Source organism: Podarcis pityusensis, assembly GCF_964106645.2.
Source record: "Podarcis pityusensis genome assembly, chromosome: Z".
NCBI lineage: Eukaryota > Metazoa > Chordata > Lepidosauria > Squamata > Lacertidae > Podarcis > Podarcis pityusensis.
Genome location: NC_138044.1, coordinates 38,846,875 through 38,864,267, shown reverse-complemented (window position 1 = coordinate 38,864,267; position 17,393 = coordinate 38,846,875). Strand labels below are relative to the sequence as shown.

At 39.6% G+C, this 17,393-nt stretch overlaps 1 protein-coding gene across 4 annotated transcripts in view; it reads left to right on the top strand.

Annotated features, from left to right (window-relative positions):
- STAG2 (STAG2 cohesin complex component) overlaps positions 1 to 17,393 on the top strand; it is a 63,684-nt gene that overhangs the window by 17,453 nt on the left and 28,838 nt on the right. For 3 of the 4 annotated variants that reach the window (XM_080991068.1, XM_080991067.1, XM_080991069.1), the window contains exons 2-8: positions 6,692 to 6,846; positions 8,016 to 8,094; positions 8,590 to 8,751; positions 10,239 to 10,335; positions 11,521 to 11,597; positions 14,468 to 14,672; positions 15,753 to 15,904. In XM_080991068.1, coding sequence (XP_080847194.1) covers positions 6,803 to 6,846; positions 8,016 to 8,094; positions 8,590 to 8,751; positions 10,239 to 10,335; positions 11,521 to 11,597; positions 14,468 to 14,672; positions 15,753 to 15,904 — 816 coding nt within the window. In that variant the 5' untranslated portion in view covers positions 6,692 to 6,802. Of the gene's footprint in view, positions 1 to 6,691; positions 6,847 to 8,015; positions 8,095 to 8,589; positions 8,752 to 10,238; positions 10,336 to 11,520; positions 11,598 to 14,467; positions 14,673 to 15,752; positions 15,905 to 17,393 lie in introns of those variants that run through there. The other variant, XM_080991070.1, reaches the window with a different exon arrangement.

The window sequence follows — 17,393 nt, the reverse complement described above, 5'->3', positions numbered from 1 at the left end:
TAGTAACTTCTCACAGCTTATTTACAAGGCTGTGTTAGATCTACAATTCATCTCAAAACTAAATCAATGCCTGCTGCTAAAGACATATAAAAGAGGCTTTGCTATGCAAATGAAAAACCAATTTGAACATTTCCTAAATAGGAATATTTACATGCCACCTACAAAACATAGGCATTTCATGTTTTACCTGATGAAAGTAAATTGCTGCAGTATGTCCAATAACAACCATCCCTGTTTTGAACTATTGGTCATGGGCACTTCATTTTGGTTTGCTACTATTTTTGTGAGAGTGGGACTGTGTTAAATGAAGCAGAAGGAAACACTTGAAGGAAGAATGGAAGATAGAATTTTGCAGTGCACGTGTTCCTGTATTCCCATACTTAGGCTTCAGACCTGTATATAAATGCTGGTTTTAAGTCCTATGGAATTTATTAGATGGGCTCTAGTGTGATAGTGACTGGGTGGGTTCTGTACCCTTCACTAACATTGTTCTCAATTATGTCAGCTACTTTGTGGAATAATCGGTGGTGGCAGATTTTTTTTTGGTGGGCTGTTGTTGTTTGCATAATGTGTTTGGGAAAAGAGGGATGTAGGCGATGCCACCACAATTTCACTGATCATGGGTAGAAGGAGATACACCCATGGTGAGGTGACAGGTTACCATGCAAGTTGAAGATGGGGCTATTTACTCTTTCTTTCTCACCCCATCCCTTCCAGTGTTGGGTTGCTGGTTACTCATCATCTGTGCCTGCTGTTTAATGCTAGATCAGTACAGAATAAAACCACATTTATCCATGATTTGACCATGGATGAGGTGGGTAGTTGAGTTGGGAAGAGTTGATCTTGTCCAGCTGTGCCCACCTGGATACTTGGTGCAGCATCAGCACAGGCTGCAGTATGGGAATGAGGAGCTGCTGTGTTCCATAATTATTTCCAGGAAAACCCTCAGTTTCAGAGCTGTTGGTGTATCATCCACCCTGCTGCCCAGTATCTTTTCTGACCGAGCTGTCAAAGATGGTCTTATGTGCGATGTTAGAATAACCCAGAATTACAGCGCTGAGGCAGTCCCATGCCAACTACGGGTCTGTCTCAAGTTGGTCCAGCACACAGGGCAGAGGACACCCTAGTTTGCATTTTTGCTCCAGATGGAGGAAGGGATGGTCTGGGGATGGTGGATGCCACCCTGCTATCATAGTTAGATCACTTCATGGTAAACTTTGGACTTATAGCTCCAATCTTCCCACTCAGGATGGTGGACAGATTGAGATGATCTGTCTCGGGAGACTAATGGAGTCCAATGGATTCCTGAATGCTCTGGAGGAATTTCTCATAGATAGAGCAGGTGATCCTGTTGCAGCCCTTGTCATGCTGTGGAACACCAAGACTTGTTGGGCTCTTGACACAGTTGCCCCTAAGTATGCTCTCAGGCATTGTTGAACCCACCATGCACCTTAGTGAAACAGGCTGAATGATGGCTAGAGCACAAGTGGAGAAAGATGTGTTGTGAAGTCAGCCTAGCACAAGTGAAACAATGGGACCATGCCTACTGTGTGACTGTGAGAGTGACAAAGATTTCCTATGAATAATTAGATACTGTGCTAATATAAGTGCTGCTAACTGTTGCCATTTGTGTACAGGTGTACACATTTTCCACTTTAAGGGGGAGGGAGAAAAATTATATGTACAACTGGTTCAATCCCTCGTAGTGTAAAAAATGCTGTCCAGCTTCTGCTTTGTGTAGGTTGCAGGCTTACACACATCAACCTCTGAAACCTTTCCTTCTCCCATATGAATTGTCATGGTTTCCTTGTCATAACCATAACACAGCTATAACCCTGAATTGGATTTTTAACCATAATTGTTTGCAAACCTCCATTAAGGTTAATCCCAGCTAGTAATGCTGTACCAGGAAGGTCAGTATCTTGAGTGCAGGTAGCTTAAATCTTGGTATGAACCTGACAGAACCCAGGTGGGACAGTACCATTGTGCCTTCCATGTGATGACCACAAAGAAAATTTATTTCTCTGCCACCATTGTGGCAGCAAGTAGCTGTCTGGTAGAGCTTTTCTGAGTGTTGAATGGGCCTTTGTCACCTGGCCAAGAGATCATTGTTCTTGCACCCTTGAGGTCTACAGTGACAACTTTGTGAGGCACTTTGTTTCCTATGCTATTTAACATCTATATGAAGCCACTGGAAGCTGTTGCCAGGAGATTTGGAGCAAGGTGTCATCAGTACAAAGGTGACACTCAGCCGTGTCTCTCTGTTCCATATGAATTAGGAGAAGCAGTTGAGGCACTTGGAGCTGATGATGAGCTGGATGTGGGTCAATAAATTGAAGCTGAATAGACAAGATATGTAATGTATTTAGGAGGTGGGGAGATGGCCTGTCCTGGATGGGGTTGCCCTCCCCTGGAAGGAACAGACTCATAGTTTGGGGGTTCTGCTGACCTGCAATAGGACATTCTCTGTGGCAGCCCCTAACATATAGAACTCCCTGTCTACCGAAGTGTGTCCAGCAACTTTAGTATATCGTTTTCAGTGACCTCTTTATTCTGGCTTTTGACACCAGAGATGCATATTTTTATGACACACCCTATTTTTGTGATTATATGTAGTTTCAACTGTTTATAATGTTGTGTTTATTATTGTTGTAACCCACCCTGGGACCTTAGGGTGAAGGGCAGGTGGTGGTGATGGTTGCGACCTTAGGGTGAAGGGCAGGTGGTTGTTGTTGTTGTTGTTGTTGTTATTATTATTGAAAATTGCATTTGGTTAAAAGATTAGCAGTGCTTGGCAATGCTATACAGTATCTGCATCAGACCATTAAAAAAATTTTTTTTTAACCTTGGACCTTCAGGAGTGTACTTTTCTTGAACAGTAATATTTGCTCCATATGTAGGCTTCATTATCAAGCCCTCGTGGGAAATATGCAATAATAATAGTTTTAAATCCAGATGGGCCTGGTTCACATAGGCTGTAGTCATATCATGTGATGAATTGCATGTGTGACTGAGCCCATCTTGGATTATTCACTGCAGCGTTTTCATCTTGCTCAGTGTCAGTTCACAGTCATTCTACTTTTCAGTGGGAACATTCCAAACATTTGGCTGAGAGCCACATTTTGTGTGAGGTGATATAGATATTTTTGTCCCTGAGGTTTGATCAGTTTTGGCTCATTCTATTTGCAATTCTCATTTCCAGTGGACATTTATCTGCATAATTCTTAATGGAGCAACGCTCTAAAATCAGATTGTTCATTTGTGGCAGAATCTTTAGCTTACAACTGAAAACACGCTGTCACCTAGAAAATTAACTAATATAACAAATATTCAAATATATTAATGTGATGAGTTTAATCACGATGCAAAACTCTGTAAAATCACTACCTTCCTCATTGTTGCAGCAGGTTTGGGGGTTGTTTGTGTTGTTATAGTTGTTGGGGTTTTTTAAGCTCTGCATGATTAAAGTGAGGGAGTACCTTATGTACGTAATTTTATTTAGCAAGCTGCAAAATATAAATTCTAACTCATTATAATATTGTTCTGCCTTAGCTGTTACAGTTTAAACTTCCTGTCAAGAAATAGCTAGGTCAACCTCTGGGTGACCTGTCTTGTTTAGCTTTGGGCTAGAGCTCCACCAAGTGATCTTCCAGCATGATACATTTTTTTTAAGTAAGCTGATTGTGTTTTAGCATCACTTAGTGGCAGTATGAATTTTAACCTTTTATTCCTGCCAGGAAATTACATTTCAAGACTTTGGTGTAAAATTAAAAGAATATAGTGTTCAGTTGCATTTGATAATATTTAAGTTTGATTAATTGGATTTAAAGCTTAGACAGCTGAAATGCTTGTATATGGTCTTCAATTTTGTCATTTGTTTTCAACTTGAAACCTCGCAAGAGGCACTTGACTCATCTGGTAATTAGCTATTGCTTACAGTATTTTAAACATGTTAAAAACCACAGTCAGGAATTGGACAAGCGTGTCACCACTGATAGCAGGTTGGCTACCATAGTTGCAGTTAATGAAAATGCATTGCTGTGTCTTTGGTGAACAAGCATTTTGCTTAATACAGTGGTAATGTGTACTGTGCAACTGCAAAGTAATTCCCAGTGTGTAGCATACAGCCCCAGTCCATTCCACTTGCTACTTTGAATTGCTGTGAGAGACTGACCCTATCGGTAAATTGAAAGATTCTCAATGGCTTAAGATCTGGTCCACTTGCCACCTTTAGGTCTCTGTCTACCAACATTAAGGAGAATTCTTTTTTAAAATCTGGGGATGCTTTTGAGGTAAGAAATGCAGAGTAGAAATTTTCTCAAATAATAGGGATTGTTAGGGATGTGATGGAACATAAAATGGCCAGTATTGTATTTCCATTATATAAACCTATGGTATAGCCCAGTGGTGGCGAACCTATGGCACATGTGCCAGAGGGGGCACTCAGAGCCCTCTCTGTGGGCATGTGCGCCATCGTCCCAGCACAGAGCCGGCAGAAGGCGAGGGCAGTGCGTTGAGTTGTCAAGTGAGTAGAAGCACCTCGGATGGGGCCCCAGGGTATGTGCGCGCAAAACGGAGCTATAACCTCCAGGGCACGCGGTTTCCCTTGGGGAGCCTCCGCTGGAGGGCGGGGCGCAGCTCTGTGCACACGCTCAGAAGTGAGCTGACGTGTTAGTGGGCTGCAGAGAGTTCCGAGCAGCCGCCTTTCTCCTGCTGCTGTGAGGTTGAGGCTTTACATACCCTCTGGCCAGGGCCAATAGGAGCGGAGTCAGAAGCGGAGTGGATGCTTTGTGCTCCCCAGCTGAGCTGCCTGCTCCCACTCCTACTTGTGTGCAAGCAGGAGCAGGGTGGAGATCTCTCAGCTGGGAAGCATGAAGCCTCCACTTCTGAGAGATCCCCTAGGAGCAGGAGCAGGAGTGGGCAGCTCAGCTGAGGAGCACCTGGCTGCCTTCAGGGGCTGCCTTCAGGGGCTCTCAGGTGCAGCTTCCGGGCTGCCCCCACCGTCCCCAACCTCATCAACTATTCAGGTTGGCTGCCTTCACAGGGTTGCAGGGGATCTGATTCATAGGTGGGGGCTCCTTTAAACTTCTCCCTTGAGGGGAGTGCAGCCGCGGACTCCTCAATGGAAAGTGTGACGTAGCCTGCACCTCCCCAGCTGAGCAGCCCCGATCCAGCTCAGAGCAGCCCGATCCCACTCCTACTTGCCTGCTCACTTGCTGCCCCAGCCCAGCCTTCCCTCACTCAGCGCCTCCGGAGCTGGAAGAGGGGGTGGTTGCTGTTGTGGCTGCGATGGCGGAGGGACGACGTGCTGGAGGGCAGCAGGTGCCTGCTCGCTTGCCGCCCAGCCCACCTTTCCTCATTCTGAAAACGGAAGTGTGGCACTCAAAATAGAAGTTATACTCAGAACAGAGCACGTTCTACTTCTGAAAAAAGTTCAAAAACCAGAACACTCATTTCCGGGTTTGAAGTGTTCGGGTTCCAAGTAGTTCGAGAACTAAGCCGTTCAAAAACTGAGATACCACTTTATTACTCCACTGTGTCTCCACATGGATGTGCCAACTTCCCCTTCTAAACTAAAACCTCAGTATTCAGGTTAAATTGCATTGTTGGCGCTTTGCGATAAATAAGTGGGTTTTGGGTTGCAGTTTGGGCACTCGGTGTCCGAAAGGTTCTCCATCACTGATATAGCCACATTTGGAATTCTCTGTATAGTTCTGATCATCTGCCTATAATAAGGTACTACAGAGCTGGAAAAGTCTGGGAAAAGGTAAACCAAAATGTTCAAGGGATTCAATGTTCAAGTAGAAATTTTCCTCAAATAATAGGGATTGTTAGGAATGTGATTGAACATAAAATGGCCAGTATCGCATTGCCATTATATAAATCTATTTTATAGCCACATTTGAAATTCTCTGTATGGTTCTGATCATTCTGCCTGTAACAAGGTATTACAGAGCTGGAAAAGACTGGGAAAAGGTAAACCAAAATGTTCTAGGGATTGGAGTACCTTCATAGGAGTGAAATGATTGATACGTATAAAGTATGAATGGTGTTGAGAAACTGGATGAGTGAGATAATTTTCTCTCTCATAATACAGAATTCAGGGCTACTTGTTGAAATGCATAAACATTAATAAACTTGGGGAAAACAGAAGAAAGTTCTCCTCTAAGGGCACAGTTAATCTGAAATTTGCTACTACAAGATGTAATAACTTACATGGACTTCTTACATGATCTTAAAGGGAGACTAGACAAATTTGTAGGTCTCTCACTGACTGTTAACTATGAGAGAACTAAATGGAACTTTCATGTTGGAATATGATTTTCTCCTTAAAAGCTATTGTTTGTGGGGAAAACAGTAGGGAAGATTGCAGTTTGCCTTCTCTGTTTCTTGAAGTATCTTGTTGATTTTTTATGAAAACGGGATGCTAGATCCAGTGAACCTTTGATCCGTTCTGTTCTCGAAGGCATTTATATTCCCAGGAGCACAGTGAGAGAATTCTGAGATTGATATTTCACGTGCTATATACTAATCCCAAGTATATCTTGCTTCTTGAAAAAAAGTTAAAACTTTTATTTATTTTATCTTTGGGGGCTATTTTTAAAGAAGCAACAATATATATTTGATGAGAGCAACTAAAACCACAAGCTGCTATGTAAATTGAGTTAACCTTTTGTTTGTTTTTTAACAGGTATAGGCTACTGCAACAAGAGAATAAAGTTATAAACAATTACTTTTGCAAACTACAGCTGCTTTTTGAATGCATTTTTAATACAGTAGTGCTCCAGAAGATGATAAAGAAATGATAGCAGCTCAAGAAGCAACAACTAATTTTGCTCTGCTTCAGTAAGTACCTTAAAATAGAAATGTTAAATGATAAACCCACAAAGCATCTTCCTCCCCCCCTCAGCAGCAATGATATATACTATTATATATATGCCTTAAAATTATGGCTTATATTAAGTCAGTAGTCCTAGCATCATTTCATCATCAAAGAATTATGTGATGTTACTTAAAAAGATTGCTTGAACAATTTAGCCACTATCAAAGGGTACCTGCCATAAATATTTGTCTTGTGACTTCTTCAGATGTAATGACTTTTTAAACCATATAAGTTCAATGATCAAGGAGGTGTTGGAGGTGTTTCTTGCAGATTTGGGGTAGTGTATGTCAGGTGTCTTCCACCTTTTCACACCCAAGACCCACTTTCTTAATCTTTTAGCATATATTCACATGAAGGTAGTGCTGTTGTTGCAACTCACCTTGGATCAAGCTGCAACCCACTAGTGATTCCAGACCCACTAGTGGAAGACCAGTGGTGTAGGTAATGAACTACTTCACAACTGGCTCAAACAGGGTTGCTGAGTGTGCTCTTTTTAAGATACTAAAAAAGTATTACTTGCTAAGGATGAGCAAAGAAATGAGTGTTACTCTGACTGCATTGTTTTCCCCCTTTAAATCGTGTGCTGTCTAAATTTTATTTGTTCACCTGATGTTAATTGCGCACAGTCTGTTGGTTTGCTGCTTCCTGCAAATCATGCTGGTAGTTTATTCAAAGTTATGCCCATTGAGCTTAGTAGGGTTTACACTCTAGTAAGTTTATTTTGAGTTGCAGCTTAAGTGAAGTATCTGCTTGCATCAGGAAGATAAACTGATATGGATGCATGCAAATTTCATTGTTATGTATGCAGTATTCTTGTCACCATTTAAATTTTTCAGATGATGGGTAGGAAATATTCTTTATCCACATATGAACTCAAGGTTTCCTAGCTTCTGCTCTCATCCTTCCACCTCTCTGAATTGGCATGGTGTGTATCATATGCTGAGACCACTCCTGTACTGTCATGGACTGGCTCGCTTCTGACATGTACCTTCCTGTTCGTATTGAAACCTGTTCATATTGAAACCCTGTTCATCCAGGGCAAACTATTTTGCATCCAGGTAATAGACATGGTAAATAAAATACTTTCAAAATAAAGGCATACTTACCAAGAATATAAAATATGTCTTTTTAGGGAGTCTGAAACACATTTTTCTTCAGATACTGACTTTGAAGATATTGAAGGAAAAAATCAGAAACCAGGAAAAGGAAAGGTATGTGTATCTGGCATTCTCAGTCATATAGACTGGTGGCAATGTAATAAAGCTGGTTTATATTTTATATAATTTTTGAATGAAATTTTATCCATGCAGTAATGGTGACTTAAGTGCTTGTTTGAATCTGAATAATGTTGGTGTAATAGTGTGTGGGGAGGTTGCAGATTTCTCTTCAAGTTGAAGCTGTTCTTCTCATGGAATGTGTTCCAGAGTGTTCACACATCTTTGGGGGCAGGTTTACCAGGGATAGGTTGCTACTAGAATGGGCAGGCCAGAAAGTCACTGTGTACATGCAACCCTTTATATCCTGGTCTTTGTGTTGAAAACTTTTGTTTCAGCAAATATAAACTGGCAGAACACAACGGGTGCTAATAGTGGTTTATAGTAAATAAAGATTCCAAAATCTTAAACCTCTGGTAACACATAATAATGCCTGAAATAGTTCAATTATACTTTTACTAATAAATAGATTTGCTTTTGATATTTATACAGACCTGTAAGAAGGGGAAAAAAGGTACAGGAGAGAAGGGGAAAGTTGGAAACGGAGCAGGGAAACCTGGTGGTCCAAATCGAATGAATGGGCATCACCAGCAGAATGGTGTGGAAAACATGATGCTGTTTGAAGTTGTTAAAATGGGCAAGAGTGCTATGCAGGTAAGTCTTTTTAGGGGGTCTTAAAGTGAATATTCAAGCAGTGTAAAGAAAGCACTCTATAAAATTGAAACTGTCTAAAGAGTTGGGCTCTTATGCACATCCTTGATGTTATATTTTAAAACATAAATTTTTTAACAGCGAGACAACTATGGGGAGGGGGAGAGATACTAGCATTATTCTCTTTGTTTTTGTTTGTTTGTTTGTCTAACCGTTGGAATGAACCCCTGGAAAGTTGTCCAAACTCAAATCTGTCCCTCAGTTCCCCACTCTGGCTATAACCTGAGCATGACCTCATGAAGAAATTAATAAAAGAACATATAATCATATTGGCTATGTTTGAACATAAACTAAATAATGTTTTAGCATTTTAAGTTCCAGTAAAGCCCTGGGCTCATAAAATCCTTTCTTCTTCTCCTCTGGTGCAGCTATGAGGAGGAAGGCAGAAATTTCTATTGAACAATATTAACAGCAGTTTAACACATGTGCGATTTTTGACTTTGAAGGCAACTTGATAAAACTTGCTTGTTTCAGCAAACCATAGTTAAGGCTGACCACAGTTTGCCCAAATATTGATAACAAGACATGCTGTTATTAAGTGAAACTTCCAAAGTTCTCCTTCAGAGGGGGAGAACATAATCCCAAGACTCTGTGCGCCAGTAGTGGTTTAGTCATGCTGGCCACATGACCCTGAAAGCTGTCTGTGGACAAATGCCAGCTCCCTTGGCCTGAAAGCGAGATGAGCACCACATCCCATAGTTGCCTTTGACTGGACTTCATTGTCCAGGGGTCCTTTAACTTTACCTATTCAGAAATTAATTTATGAAGCTAATTCTACCAGTATTGGCAGAATGACGTACTTTCTAAATTACAAATCTTAAGAGTTAGTGTGCATTATTAGTGCAGGTTTATTTAATACTTCTAAACTATTTTGGTTAATGGAATCATTTGTTTGTATCTAGATACAAACATAAAAATAGTTTGAGCCAAAGGTACCCTTCTGCTCATAGGGGGCAGCATGTGAGTTGAAAGGCACCTTTGGATTAAAATCAGTGTACCTAACTCTTTTGTCTCATTGTCATCAATCTGCAAGCTATAGTTTTAACTGAGAACTGTCTTGCTTGATTAAAACATTTTACCTCTTTCTCCAGTAGAAGCTGCTTACAAGCAAAATACTTTGTTCACAACAATTTAGACTTCTCTGTTTCACATAACTGGAGCAGGGCTGGCAGAGGGGAAGGAGAAGGGAAAGTTGTTTTGTGTGAGCAGAAGAACATTCTGCTAGTGAATGCATATAGCCTAATACTTTGAGAAATGAAAGAAAGTAAAGAAATAAGCAACTTAGTTTGCTGTTTAGAAGAACTGGTTCAGGGAACTTTATGAGCTTATTACAATTTTTTGATTGGTGGCTTTTTTGGGGTGGGTGGGAGCTGCATCTTGAAAAGGTAGTTACAGTGTATTTAATGGTGGCTTTATTTATTTTTCCCTAGTCTGTGGTAGATGACTGGATAGAATCCTACAAACATGACAGGGATATAGCACTTCTTGATCTCATCAACTTCTTTATTCAATGTTCAGGCTGTAAAGGTAAGAAGTGTATTTGGAAGTAGTGTTTACTTCCTTACAGACTTAAAAAAAAATTCGAATCCCACCCTTTTTTCAATTAACTATTCAACTTAAATGTGGGGGCTTGGCTTGCAAATGCCTTCCACCACTCTCTCTCTTAAGCACAGCTGGCTAGACATGTTTCCATTAGACTTGCCTGTCACAGAGTAGCTCAGTTCAGACATGATGCCCAAGTATGGCTAAGGAAGCACAACTATGGTTTGTCATGGCATCTGAATTTATAACCTGAGTTTTGTTACCAGCCAGCAAATCAGAACTGGAAATCACTGTTTGAAGTAGGCTTGCAAACGATGGCTTGAGTTGATAGGATGTCTAAATTTCACAACTCAATGGTCACGTAGAGAGGAAACAATGTATTCACTCGAATGGGTTAGCTGCCTCTTCTTTAAAGATTTGAGAAATCTTCTTCAATAAACACTTAAAAAAACAAACATTGCAGTGAGTGAGGAGGTAGAAGAATTAGCATAGTTTGCAGTATTTTCAGTTCTTGTTGTTGGAGAGCAAGACTCGGTTCAGATGTCACTTTCTCAGTCTAATAAACTATGTTTTATTAGCTTGAGAACAAGCCCTGTACCATAAGGAAATAAAGGACTACATAACTTTTAAAAGGCATCTGTAGGCAGCCCTATATCAGGAAGTTTTTAATGTTTGATATTTTACTATGTTTTATATGTGCTGCAAGCCGCCCAGGGTGGCTGGGGAATAAATAAAATTATTATTGTTATTATTATTATTATCTCTCTCCTCCTCCTCGGTTCTCTTGCTTGTAAAAATTGAAGACATTGTGGATTGATCTTAGGCTGCCAACTAGGATTTCATGTGTTTGTGAATCATAATATTTCAGGATTAATTTATTAACAATATTTCTGTAGTGGCTTGCCAGAGATTGAGGTGGCATACAATATAGCATATAAGATGTTTTAGAAAATTCTAACAGCCAACTGTATAAAAACTTGCATGTTAGCAGCTTATAAAGCAGGCCTTGCCTGAATTTGTAATTGTTTGTATACACAAACAGTGCTTATTGTCCAAACATTAAATGACATTTCAGTTTAGTATGTTCCTGCATAACGTTTTTCCCCCCACAGAAGTTAAGGTCTGTGATACTGTATGATGTGATTTTAAATCACTATTTGTTACTTGTAGGGGTTGTAACAGCAGAGATGTTTCGACATATGCAAAACTCAGAAATTATTCGGAAAATGACTGAAGAATTTGATGAGGTAAATTTTAGACATATTTCTAGAAAATTTGTCATGCATTTATGAAATGAACTCTCATTTCGCAGGATATAAATGTTTGATGTTATACATTGCATAACAAAGGATAGTGGTAGGGTGGAAAGTTAATAAGTAAAAGCAGTGGAAATGAACTTACAGTTAAAACATGCAGATAATAATGATGGCATCTCTTTTGAAGGGATGTTTTAAGCAGTACTAGAAACTCAGATATGTAAGCTAGCCACCAAATGGCACTTTAAACCTAAGTTACGATCACCACAGTGGAATGTTTGAGTCTCCATTGGAATAAAAATCACCTCAAAAAATAAACAGCCTCACTGATTTTTAAAGGATTGGAATTCAGCATCACACTAAGGCAATCATTCTGTCAGGGCAAGGCTTTTGACTTGCCGGATGGAACAGTCCCCTCTCTTTTGCCCCTGTGCGCTGTGGTGGTGGCTACTCCAATCCCCCCAAGCCAGTTTGGGGGGTGGCTTGTGGAGGAAGGGAATAAAGCCCCATTACAGAAGCATTTCACTTATTGTATTTATATCGCACATTTATTTTCCAAGGAGCTCAAAGTAGTGTACATGGTTCTCCTCATCTCCATTTCATCCTCACAACAACCCTGTGAGGTAGGGTATGCTAAGAGATGGTGACTGGTCCAAAGTCACCCAGTGAGCTTCATGGATGAGTGAGGATTCAAACCCTGGTCTCCCAGGTCATAGTCCAACACACTGACTCTGCAGGGCTTCCATTGACAGGGCTCTTTAATGGATTCCCACCCAAAGTTGGCACTGGGTGATAAATAAACTAAGGTCTTAACCCCACTTCTCTGGGGTGTTAAGGCTGAAAATTCTATATGTACACCTATCTGGAAGTAAGTCCCATTGAATTCACTGGAGATTACTTCTGAATAAACTTTCATATGATTGCATTACAAAACTATAACACTAAGCAAAAGTGGTGGGAACCAGGTCTATTGAGTATTCTTGGAACTGGAATGATAAAAATGAATGTGAGTACTTAGAGGAGACCTTGAGCATTGGTATATGCATTTTGTGAAAAAGAAATGTAGGTCCTGTGCCATGAAGGCACAAAACGTCATGATATGGTTTAAGTCCACAAATAACTATATATTAACTATCATTTTTATAACCATTTTCCTTTTCAAAATTTTCCTGTGCTTCTAAATGGCTGATTAGCACAACCATTTTTAACGTTGCTCAAGCCATCTTTCAAAGACTTTCCAGAAAGTAGTAAGCCACACCATGTGAGTTAAGAGGCGTTCATAAGGCTGATGGCCTTGTCTGAATTCCACCCACCCCACTTCAGTGTGAAGTACTGTGTGTCAATTGGACCTAAAAGAAAGGATAGCAGTGATAACAGTAGAAGAGAGTCAAAGGAGATACACACACACACACACACACACACACACACATACACACACACACACACACACACACACACACCACCAAGTAGATGGTTGTGAGTTGCGAAATGTGACTGGCGACCAGTGAATTTTGAACACTGGTTTTCAGGATAGGGTGGGGGACCTCTGGCCCAGAGGCCGAATATGACCCTCCAGGCCTCTATTGGGCCCTCAAGATTTTCTCTGTGCCACACCTGTCTCTGCTCTATGTCCTCCTTGAGTGCATAATGCCCGTTGTGTGTGGAAGTGTTTGTGTATGTAATCCTCTGCCTGGCTTTTGCATGTCTGGAATGTAGCCTACTGTACAAAAGTAAGAATCATGTGTGGCTCCGCCCACATGTCCCTGGCCCCACTCACCACGGGCATGTAATCCACAGAGGGCTGCCCATGTGAGCCTACAGCTTTTCAGCTAAAGAAGCTTCTCCACCCCTGTTTTAAGGGGAGCGATGAAATACCAAGCATGAATAGAGATAGGTGTCCCAAAGAAGTTATTGGAAGCAAGACATTTAAAAAGAATATACATTTCCAATGTTAAATAATGGCTTGTAACAGTAATGAAGAAAACAATGGACAGTGGAGTTTTGAGAATTTTTGCGTGGGATAAATTAAAAGATATTAACCCAGGGCACTGTTAAACAGCCATATTCATATTATTGGCATTGTTAGATTTAATATTGTATTTAAGTTTAGAAACAATATGATATGTCATAAAGACGTGGAATATTTGATAAGTATTACATATGTATATACATGCTCCCACACAAATATCATTCTACTGTTTAAACCTTGAAATACTGTTTCAATATGTTTTTTTCAAGACTGCTTCCAACTATTCATCTAAAAGGGTTTAGCTGTATTTCTTAGCACAATGGTAATAAACTGCACAAGAGCCATACATATTCTGCTCTGAAGAGGTTATCAGTTTATGCCTTAATAAGGGAGCTCCTCTCCAAAAGTGTGTATTTTCAAGAGCTAAAAAGGACAGTTGACTTCAACAGTAAACTGGATGTCTTACAGATTGCTTATCATTGGTTTCTTTTGAAATCACTGCGTTGTTTTGAAAACTGCTTGTTGGCATCTCAGTTTATGTAGTTTTCTTAAAATAACTTCTTTTCCCAAGGCTATTCCAGAGTGATTATTATTATTCTTGCATGTTCAAATGCACCTGCTGCCTTGGAGAGTTTTGGTTCTGCAAAAAATTGTTATGTTTTTGTGGTGAGCAGAAATCTTGGTTCCACTTTGGAAAGCAAAACAAAACTTAGAATATCTTAGGTACTAAAGAAAACAATGATAATCCTTTTTGTGAGGAGCATTTCTTGGGTCTTGAAGAATGCTGACATTTACAGCATTTACTTCTGCTGTTTTAGTTTCTCAAGTCGTCTTATAGTTTAACAAACAATAATATGAAATATCATTAACATATATTTGTTTCCTATTGTAGGATAGTGGAGATTATCCACTTACCATGGCTGGTCCTCAATGGAAGAAATTTAAGTCAAGCTTTTGTGAGTTTATTGGAGTATTGGTCCGGCAGTGTCAGTATAGTATCATATATGATGAATATATGATGGACACAGTCATTTCACTACTTACAGGACTATCAGACTCTCAAGTCAGGGCATTTCGACATACTAGCACACTGGCAGGTAAGCAGTCTTTATTAGGATAATTTTGTGTATTCTCTTTTTAAGTCTTAAAAGGCATCCTGAATAATGATTTCTCCCATATTTTATTGAATTTGCGATGACTGGTTCAGAAATCAGCAGTAAGCCAAAGAGAAAAACATAGTTTGATAAAATAGATATCTATTTGCCTTCCTTTAAAGTGGGAATAATCACAGTAAAATAAAATATATTTTGGGCTATATCCAAAAACTGAGATCATCCTCACTGGACTCCCTCCTGTATTACTGAATGTTAGCATATGGATGCTTTGTTGTCTCTGCCTTCTGAAATAAAGCAGATGCAACTGGAAAAATGTCATTGAGAATATGGCTATGGTTGAGAATATCTGCCCTGGGTTCTGCCCCTGGGAAAGCTTTTTGGTACCAGTCAAAGACATGGGATTTGATTGCTACCCATCCACAAAAAATAGGATAGAGTCTCTGAATAAAACATATGTAATGAAAAGCATTTTTGAAAAGTTTGGGGTTATTTCAAATGGTTATGGCATAAGATACTATACGGTTGTAGAAAATATATTCCTGTTGTTATATAAATGAAGACATTTCTTATTTATGCTAGTTTTTGTTTTATAAACTTACATACAAATGCACACATACATTTCTATGTGTGCATGTGTTGATTGTAATTTAATTTAGAAAAATAAAATAAATTATTCATATGTTTGTACTGTAGTCATTCTAATGGGCCTGTTTCGATATCTCCTCCAATAAGAAAATAAAGATATAGAGGCAAATCAAGATAGTGGTTCATTAAGATCAATATTATCTAGGTTGCATGTAACCATCCTTTCCATTTCTGAATGAATCATTCAAATGGTGCATCCCTGTACAAGTCCACTAAGAAGTAAGTCCCCTTGAGTTCAGTGGGACTTATTGCCAAGTAAGTGTGTATAAGATTGCAGCCTTGTTTACATTGAGCAGTCTAATTTAAATGTACTATAGTGGTTTTGTCTCTGTGTCTCATTTGGCAGTCTTGATAATGTCTTTATTTATTTTTTAAAACACATGCACGTTAAGTGATTTTATCTTTCATACTTTTTAGCTATGAAACTGATGACTGCATTAGTGAATGTGGCATTAAATCTGAGCATTAACATGGACAATACACAACGACAGTATGAAGCAGAACGAAATAAAATAATTGTAAAACGAGCTAATGATAGACTGGAGCTCTTGCTACAAAAAAGGAAAGAGGTTAGAGCCTTTGTCAATTATTTTAATTTCTAAAGATTTTGATGCAAAATGAGGTGTGCTGTCAGTTGATTGTGAAATTTATCTTGCCATTGCTTAGTTACTGGAACATAAGAATAGCCTGCTAGATCAGGCCAATGAGCCATCTAGTCCAGAATCCTGCTCTCATAATGGCCAACCAGATGCCTGTGGAAAACCAGGGAGCAGAACATGAGTGCATGAGCACTCTCTTCTCCCACAGTTTCCAGCAACTGGTATTTGGAAGCATTGTTGCCTCCAACTTCGGAGGTAGAGCATAGAAATCATGGCTAGTAGCCATTGACACTCTCTTCTCCATGAATTTGTTTAATCTTTTAAAGTTTTAACACATCCAACACAACGACCAAGGCAGACAGTGTGCAAAAGATTCAAATAGAGTGGCATGCCCAAGGTCACCCAGTGACCACATGGGAGAGGTGGGCTCTCCATGCAGTTGTCTAATCCTCTGTTAAAGCTATCCAAGTTGGTGGCCATCACTGCCTCCTTAAAGAGTGAGTTCCATTGTTTGCCTATGTACTGTATGAAGAACAAGGCAAGGACCCTAAATCACCCCAATCATATAGTAAACCAGTATGCTAAGATAGGGTCTTCCATAACTGCTAAGCGTTTGAATAATATTATAAATAAATATGTAAATTCAGATCAAACCTGATTGTATCGAATTAATTAAGAAGTGTAAGCAATTGCGGAAAAAGCCTTTGTTAGGCCTGAATGATCCTTTCTAGCAAGAACCCTTCAATAAGTGAATCTCAGTAGCATATTTAAAGAGTGGGTTGACCTAATGTTAGAAGTTTTTGTTAATAATCACTTGTCAAAGCTACTAAGATTGCAGTGTGCCACACGTCAAAGGTGTTCGTGATCTCTTCCTGGCTTGCAAGAGTTCATAATGGCTCTACGCGAAAGATAATAACACATCAATACAAAATACATGGAACTTACTGTACACTTTTGGAGAAGCATCTGGTTACTAGATTAATACTACTGAATCATTTATTTTCGGAATACTGTAAATCTGAAAGCTCAAGTGACAAACACCTTTTATAAATACTTTGGATTTCATTTAAAAATCAGCCCAATAAAATATTGAAGAGTTTGGTTGCACAGATCACAACTATAACAAAATAAGCACAGTAATAGATGAAGATCTTAAAAGGTGACAGACTCTTTCTCTGTATAGGCAAAATATCAGCTATTTCTATGATTATTCTATCCATGGGTGTAGGCTTGTTTCAAGGAAAGCTAACCAAGACAGCCCTTTAAAAGACTGTGTTGACTCCCACCAGCTGGATTTGTGCTGTGTGGAACATTGTATACAATGGAGTTTCCTTTTTACCCCTTCTCCAAAAATTGAGTTTTTAGTCCAGTTTACTGTGGGTCCTCAAACTTTTCTGCTAGGTGGAACTGAGCATTAGTTTTTCTATGAAATTCTTACCTCCAGAATTTAGCTACTGTG